The sequence below is a fragment of the Hemiscyllium ocellatum genome, chromosome 10, assembly GCF_020745735.1.
Source record: "Hemiscyllium ocellatum isolate sHemOce1 chromosome 10, sHemOce1.pat.X.cur, whole genome shotgun sequence".
NCBI classification, from domain to species: Eukaryota; Metazoa; Chordata; class Chondrichthyes; order Orectolobiformes; family Hemiscylliidae; genus Hemiscyllium; species Hemiscyllium ocellatum.
Window position 1 is genome coordinate 17,107,556 of NC_083410.1, and position 8,344 is coordinate 17,115,899.

The 8,344-nt window shown below is 38.6% G+C and overlaps 1 protein-coding gene across 1 annotated transcript in view; it reads left to right on the forward strand.

Moving 5' to 3' along the window:
• The window catches only part of adss2 (adenylosuccinate synthase 2), a 76,200-nt gene extending 68,154 nt beyond the window's left edge, over positions 1–8,046 (forward strand). The window contains exons 12-13 of the mRNA XM_060831294.1: positions 2,467–2,616; positions 5,567–8,046. Coding sequence (XP_060687277.1) covers positions 2,467–2,616; positions 5,567–5,619 — 203 coding nt within the window. The 3' untranslated portion in view covers positions 5,620–8,046. The remainder of the gene's footprint in view (positions 1–2,466; positions 2,617–5,566) is intronic.
• The last annotated feature ends 298 nt before the right edge of the window (positions 8,047–8,344 follow it).

Consider the following 8,344-nt stretch of genomic DNA (forward strand, 5'->3'; position numbering starts at 1 on the left):
TACCAGCACTCTTGCCACATACCCAGGATTCAAAGAATAATATGATATGTTCCCAATGTTTCAGGAATCTAATGTCCTTCCCATCCACACCAATTCTGCGGTCACATGTTGACTTGATCAATACTTCTATTACTATGCTTATTAGTACATAGCATTGGGACTTGTCATGAGATTAAGCTGTTGAGATGCTGCTGCTTAATTTTCTTCTGACTCCCAAAATCTGTTTTAAGGAGTTCATTCCTCTTCCTACCTATTACATTGGTACCAACGTCAACCATGATCTTTGATTATTCACCCTCCCCCAGAAAGATTTCTTGCAGCTGCTCCAGGATATCCTTGACCCTGTTACTTTGGAGGCAGCACTATCCTGGAGTCATATTTACTGCTGCAGAAACACTTGTCTCACCCCTTGACTATGGATCACTGTGGCTCTTCTACTTTTCTTCCTCAACTCATGTATAGATGAGTCACCCATCATGTCATAGTATAATGCAGCATGGTAACAGATTCTTCGGTCCAACTGGTCTGTGCTGACTGGACATCCCAATCTGACCTAATCCCATTTGTCAGCATTTGGCCCATATCTCTCTAAACCCTTCCTATTCATATACCAACCAGGCACCTTTTAAATATTGTAATTGTAACCACCTCCACCACTACTTGTGGCAGTTTGTTCCATACACCCTCTCGCCACTGTAACAAAGTTGCCCTTCAGGTCCTTTCTAAACTTACCCCTCTCAGTTTCAACCTATGCCCTCTAGTTTTGGACTCCCCTGCCCTCAGGGGTATAAGACCACATCTGTTCATCCTATCCATGCTTCTCATTATTTTATAAACCTCTATAAAGTGTCATAGATTTGACTGTGGCTGTACTCCTTGGAGGGACAATTGACCTCACCAGTATCCAAAATGGAAAGTCAATGAACGAGCAAGATGCAGATTCCTGCATTGCATGCCTAGTTTTCTTGGATTGACTGGTGGGTCATTCATTGACCCCCTGCCTGTAAGTTCCAAGCCTGTGGTGTGACATCATCTCTAAGCACACTATCCATGAGATTCTCTGTCTTATAGATGCTCAACAGCGACTTGCGTTGCACTCGAGTTGTGAAATCTGGAGCTCAGATTCCTATAGCTGATGACACTGCACATAAACATGTTCATCTAAGACACATTGTGCATCCACAAAAACTTTTCACGTTCTGCAGAATGTGCATTTTTCTTAGCCAAGCTGACTTGCCACCATAACATTAAAATTACTTATTACAATTCGAACGAATAGAATATTCTTCCAGTTACTTGCCAATAATCAGCTTCTTCACCTATACCAAATTAGGAGTCAATTGCTGGAAAGTAAAAAGGGTTGAAAAACAAAGGAGCACCCCTTACCCCTTTCACCAAACTAACTTTTCAAGCTTCCACTTTAACCTCTGTGTACGTAAACCAGCTCCTTGTGAAGGCCACAACAGCACAGAAGGAGTCCTCCTTTTGAGCTTTATTTAGACAGAAACAGATTCAAACTTCTGGAAGCCTGTTTAAACCACTCCCCTCAGACACCCTTTATAGCCTTGTTTTAAGGCCGGAATAAAAAATAACTAACCAACAATTACTCTAAGAAGTTTCTAAATTGAAGAAAATAAATAGACTTCAGATCAAAATTTACTGTTAAAATACTTTCTCACCAGTTGCTGGAGTAGACCAGCATTTGGTGGGCATTTGGCCCATTGTTTCTGTGCCAGATCTTTTATCGAACGATACAATTAATCCCACTTTTCTCTTTTACTTTAGCTCTGCAAATATTTTATGTCTTCCCAAGTATTTATCCACTTTCCATTTGCAAGTTACTATTAAATCTACTTCCACTATCCTTTTAGGCAGTGATCACACTCAAGTACAGATTTTAGACTAGAATTGCACTGAGTGAGACGTGCAATATGTGGTCTTCACCTCCAATAAGGCTGTTGAGAGTGTGGAGCTGGGAAAGCACAGCAGGTCAGACGTTGATAAATAACCATGGTTTGGTCATGTAATTAGGGTGATGCAGTAGAGATTTGCTCATTATTTGCTAGCGAGGAAAACATTAAAACAATGGTGTCTAGAGAGGTCAAAGATGTGGATAAGGTTTTCAGCAGATCGGCTGAGGCATAAACGCGCTTTGGAATCTGCTGCATTAGTGTAATTTGCAATTGGTGTTTGGTTGTTGATACCTGAGCTCCAGCATGTCATCTGCAGGACATTCTGAGTAATAGCAAGATTCTTCACAAAGAACGCTGGCACATGAAGCATTTTGACCAAACTGCACTGTATTTGGTCTCAAGATGACTGTTATTTTCAGTATCACCAAGATCCTAGTGTGCAAGTTGGAATAGACCATAAATTACTGGAATGTTAAGAACTTTTTTTTAATCATAATAACTTCTAAGTTTGTTTTGACTTAATTAAAATGGTTGTGTGTCCATTGTTTCCCAGCTAACCAAGAGGTCTTGAACAAGGTGGAAGTTCAATATGTGTCTCTACCTGGCTGGAACACCAACACAGCACAATCAAGAACATTTGAAGATTTGCCCACAAATGCACAGAACTATGTCCGGTTCGTTGAAGGACATCTTGGTGTGCCAGGTAAGTATTAGTCACCAAGTGTCATATCTCAAGTTACTGAAAAATGCAAGGTAGCCAGAAGTTTCTTCCAAGAATTTTAATTTGAGGCCTTTTCTTTGAATCACACTGTTTGAGTGTGCTATGGCGTAACTCGTGCTCATCACACCTGAGGTGGGTCTTGAACCTGGACTGTTCTGGTTGATTTAATACCTGGATGCATGAGATGTATTTTAAGATGTTTTTTAATCAGTCTGTTCAGGCATGTTATGACACACCTCTGGACCATGTAGGCCTTGAACCCAGGTCGTCTGGCCTACAGATAGGAACACACTGCACGACAAGAGCCCTGAGATTATCCTTCATAGTAATAGCTTTCATCCATTATACTGAACTGTCTTGAGTTTATAAGACCATAAGACATAGGAGCAGAAATTAGGCCATTCAACCGATTCAGTCTGTTCCACCATTCAGTCATGGCTGATAAGTTTCTCAACCCCATCCTCCTGCTTTCTCTCAATATCCCTTGATCCCCTCAATACTCCAGACCTATCTATTTCAGTCTTAAATATACTCAATGACCTGGCCTCCACAGCCTTCTGTGGCAATAAACTTCACGGATTCACGGTTGAAGATGTTTCTCCTTATCTCCATTCTAAAGGGTCATCCATTTACTCTAGGACTGTGCCCTCAGATTCTAGTCTCTCCTAAAAATGGAAGCATCTTCCCGACATCATCTCTGTCCAGGCCATTCCGTATTCTGTATGTTTAAATTAGATTCCCCCTCATTCTTCTAAACATCATCGAGTATAGACCCAGCATCCTCAAATGTTCCTCATATGTTAAGCTTTTCATTCCTGGGACCATTCCAGTGAACCTCCTCTGAATACACTCCAAGACCTGAGAAATGGAGCCCAAAATTGCACGCAATACTCCAATGTGGTCTGACCAGAGCCTCAGTGGTACATCCCTGCTTTTACATTCAAGTCCTCTCGAAATAAATGCCATCATTGCACTTGTCTTCCTAACTACTGACTCAACCTGTAGGTTTCCCTTGAGAGAATTATGGACTAGAACTTCTAAGTCACTTTGCACTTCACACTTCTGAATTTTCTCACCATTTAGAATATAGTCTATGCCTCTCTTCTTCCTACCGAAGTGCATGATATCACACTTTTCCATGTTGTACTCCATCTGCCACTTCTTTGCCCACTCTCCTCACCTGTCCATATCCTTCTACAGCCTCCCTGCCTCCTTAAAGCTACCTGTTCCTCTACCTATCTTTGTATCATCTGCAAACTTAGCCAGAATGCCCTTAGTTCCTTCATCTAGATCATTAGTATACAAAGTGAAAAGTTATTGTCCCAACACTGCCATCCTGAGACAAACCTTTTTATTCCCACTCTCTCCTTTCTGCCAGATAGCCAAACTTCTATCCATGCTAGCACCTTTGTCTCTAACATTGGACTGAAATGTGGGGAGGGAACTACTCCAATCTCCCATCATGATTCCAGCAGAAGACTGGTAAAATGCTACCAGTTGGGTTGGGCCAGTCTGCATGAGCTTCCTCTGTGCCTTAAAGCTCTTCACCGTGAAAATGACAATAGGAAAAAGAACCTAAGTGGGGACTGTCTGTTCCTGAATCTGGAAGGGACTTAATGTAGAACTGATGTCTGCTATGCTGAGTGGAAGTATAGTGGGTTTGCTGAGAGGTTAGATCACTCTGTCCTATGTCTTCCTGCAGACTCTACACTAGTATGTGCTGTTTGGCGCTCTCTAATGCAATCCCAACCAGATGTCAATCATAAAGATATTGGAGTATTTTTTTTAAAACTTCTTTGATTGTCAAGTAAAGCCAGTATGGTTGCTGACATTTTGTGTATCCATTTCTCTTCCATCTTCATGCCAAAAACCAAACAAAGATTGTCTGTGATTCCATAACAGTTCAGCTTTTACTGATGTATTTGCACAGCAACAGAACTTGGGTTAGAAAATGTTTAATTATGGTGGTCACCTTTCACCCCATACAAATCCTGTTGCATATGTGTTAGAGTGACTATTGCAGAATAGTCAGCATCGAGAGGAGAGGGTCCTGACACTCTTGTGACATATATTAATACTGTAACTGACATACTTCAGTGGTCTGTGGCAAAACCAACATTTATTCTAGGCATGGGGTCACTTCTAGGCAACTCTTATTCTTTCCCTTTTATTATTGGGTCATTACATATGTTGGAAGATTGGCTTTCTTAAATTTTGTCAATATTACGTCATTAGTCCCTCTTCCTTTCCTTGTCCTTGTACAAACTTTGAATATTTTAAGCTTTCATCTTATTTTTGTTCCAATCCTTCAGAATGTTTAAATATATTATTTTCACTGAACTGTCACTGAAGTTTCTACTTCCCTTGATCGCATCAATCTATCCCCATTGTTAAATTGTTGTCCCCTCTGTCAGCTTCAGACCTGACATTACTAGATGTGCTTTTTAAATGTTCGCATACGTCCTGGCCATGTCAGCCTTGGCTCTGATATAACATTCACACTTCTTAGGGTCAGTAGGTTGTGAGTTTGAGACTCTCCTTCCAGATCTTGAGTGTTTAATCAAGATGAGCAGTTTAGTGAAGTGTGCAGGACATACATCAAAAAAATGTCATCTTTCAGCTAATTCTACTACCCTTAAATGGTCATCACAACTATCTGGTAATTTTCAAAGAGCTATTTTCCCTGAATCAACACTGTAAATGATCTGGTCCATAGTAGCTATTCATGGAATCTTGTCATATGCAAATTGGTTATGACATTTCCTATTGCATGCACTTTTGCAACGAGTTTTATTGATCGTAAAGACATGAGTTTTTGAAAGATGCTGTTCCACTGACATTTTTTCAACTTATTTTCCCTTCAGATTCATTTATGTTAAAATGTGTTATTTGAGGAGAGCTAATGAGATCTCTTATCTTCTTGTGTTTGCAGTTAAATGGATTGGGATTGGCAAGTCAAGAGAATCAATGATTCAGCTATTTTAGAATTGGTGTTGCCAAGAAGAGCCCCAGAGTTAACTTCAGCAAGTTGATCTTGGCAAATGTTGCATCTTCAAATACCAAAATTAGTATTCTTTTCATCTGACAGAAATGTAGGGATGCACAAGCTCTGTGTTTGGATGGGGGAAGAATGTGGGAGTTCATTAAAAAAAAAATGACTTGTTGAAATTCTGTTCAACGTTCAGAAAATGTACATTCTTCATTTTATTCAGGGATGGTTTAGTAAGCTGCTGTTAATAAGTATTAAGATTTCATTGCTCTGACACCGTTGAGCTTCAGTATAACCTACTGACACTTCTTTGATTTTTAGATGTATATTGGGTTTTTTAAGATCTAGCCAAAATTGCTGATTTTTTAAAAAAAAATTGATAACATAGGTGAATAAAACAAAATGAAAGATTATTCCTTATACTCTGGAAGAATGTGGTTCTGGTTTCTCACTGTGGGGCGGACTGACTTTCCTTTCCTTTGTGCTATAGCTGCTCTATTGACGGGGCAAGAGCTTTGACCTTTTGCAGTGGGTAATGGTGCAAATATTTTGTTACGTGTAATACAAATTGCAATAATTTTAGCATTACAGGCAGCCCATGCAATTGTATATTGGAACATCAATACATGTGAGCAGAAGATTGATCATTTGTTTGTCAGATTCTTGCTGATGGTCATATTCTAGTAGTTATTAAAAATGAAATTTATTCCATCAAACATTTTCTCCACAAAGGTAACTGAGCCTCCCCCTCACCACTGTATAGTACTAACCAGGGAGGATTTACATAATAGATATTCAATTGAGGTTATCTGTGTCATCCATAGGAGGTTCAATTGAATTTTGTTTATTATGTTGCTGACACCAGCAGCTATGACAGATTCTGTCAACAGTGTGAAGAATGATTTTCTGTAAAGGGATTAATAGATGCAGCATAAACTGTTTTAACAGTTGATTACCTGGAACAGTACTACTGTTACTTAAAATTTTAACAACAACAATGTATCAGAAGTTTCAAGATTTTAAAAAGGGTTGAAGTGGTGGAGCTATTTCTAAAGATACAAGAGAGATGTACCTGTGGATTTCACCTCAAATGATGGTCTGCCTACTACGTCCTATACAGTAATCACTCAGCAACTTTCATCCCCTATTGGTTGGAGTCTTTCTGATGTCTAAGTCCTGTTATGTGGTGATGAGAAACTCTATACGCTGACATAGTGACCAATTTCTGAGCTGTAAATCTTGGTGTTTTTAAACTCATATGGGAAAGTGAAGTAAAAGGAGAGTGGAAACGTGATTTGAAATTCAATGCAGAGTTTAACCAAGAGCTAGAGAAAAGAAATAGTTGACAATTCAATATTGTTGCCTCACTTAAAATTTTATTATTAATCATTTCTGAAATATGATCCCTTTTTGCATGGACAAATCCCTCGTAAATGTTGAATATTTGAATGCTTCAGGAGAGTCCCAAATTAATGTGGGCCTTTTTTTTCCCTACAGTCTATAAATGATTTGCTTTCCAGCCTTGTGCTGTTGTCCATTTTGGGTCATTAACTCTTTTTGCTCAGAGTTTACTGTTGACCTACAACAGCTTAGAATTGTTACAATTGATAGAATTTTACAACCATTGTATCCGTGCCAGCTTTTTGAAGGAGTTGGCCACTTAGTCTAATTCCCCATAGCTTTTTATATTTTTATTGAATATTTTCTGGTCCTTTTTAAAAATTATTTGTTCAAAATCAAGTAGAATATTTCATGTCTTAATAGGCTTATTTTGTATAGTTTTAAAAATTACATAAAATTTTAACCTCTCCAAGCACTGGCTGTCACACAGGAGAACATTTCAGTACTTGTTCATAACATTGGGCTAAGTACATATCGCTACTCTTCTAGCATTGAACAAACTGGTATCCTTCAAGGTGGAAGTACTGGACCTTCAAGTAATGGTTCATTGGCTTCTTCCAGCCTGTGGATCATTTTCAATTCAGTTCAACTTCATCCAGTGAAACCCAGCACTTGTCAGTGTACTTCCTTGAAGATAATTGGGAGACTTCTAATTTGATTTGTCATATTTACACCAGAGATGAATGCAAATTTGCACAGTTTATTTGCTACTTTAACTATTCTCTAAAGATTCTGTTTTCCTATGTTTCTGCCTACAGAATTTTTCTTTAAAAGAATGTCGGTCACTTTGTACTGTAAATTCATAATGTGGCTGGTGTGCAAGATATTTTCTTGGGGTTGGAGAGGGCACAATTACAGAGAGGATTCATGTATATTGTGCATGGATGATTAATTTGTATGTGTACAGGCTGTAAGTGTTTTACTTTGTAAATTATGCAACTCTTGACTTTTTAAACACATAACTATTGAAACTCCAGGTGGGCTGGTAAACTTATCCTCAGAAAATAAATTCTGCAATGACCCTCTTTGTCTCTGATTATTTTTACTAGTGGTCCTTGAATTTGAGGATGTATATTGTACTGTATAAAGAGATTCAAATATTAAAATTCCTCTTACAACTTTGCAGTCACTTCATGGAAATGACTTGATGCTTGTTGAGTTTAACTACAGTAAATCTGATCACTTCAGATTAGGTTTGTGACTGAAGTCTGATGAAGGATCTCATGCTGAAAAATTCATCTCAAACTTTTTGCTTTCTGATGTAACAGCTGTTGATGCTGGAAATCCGAATTAAAAAAGAGAAAATGCTGGGATTACTCA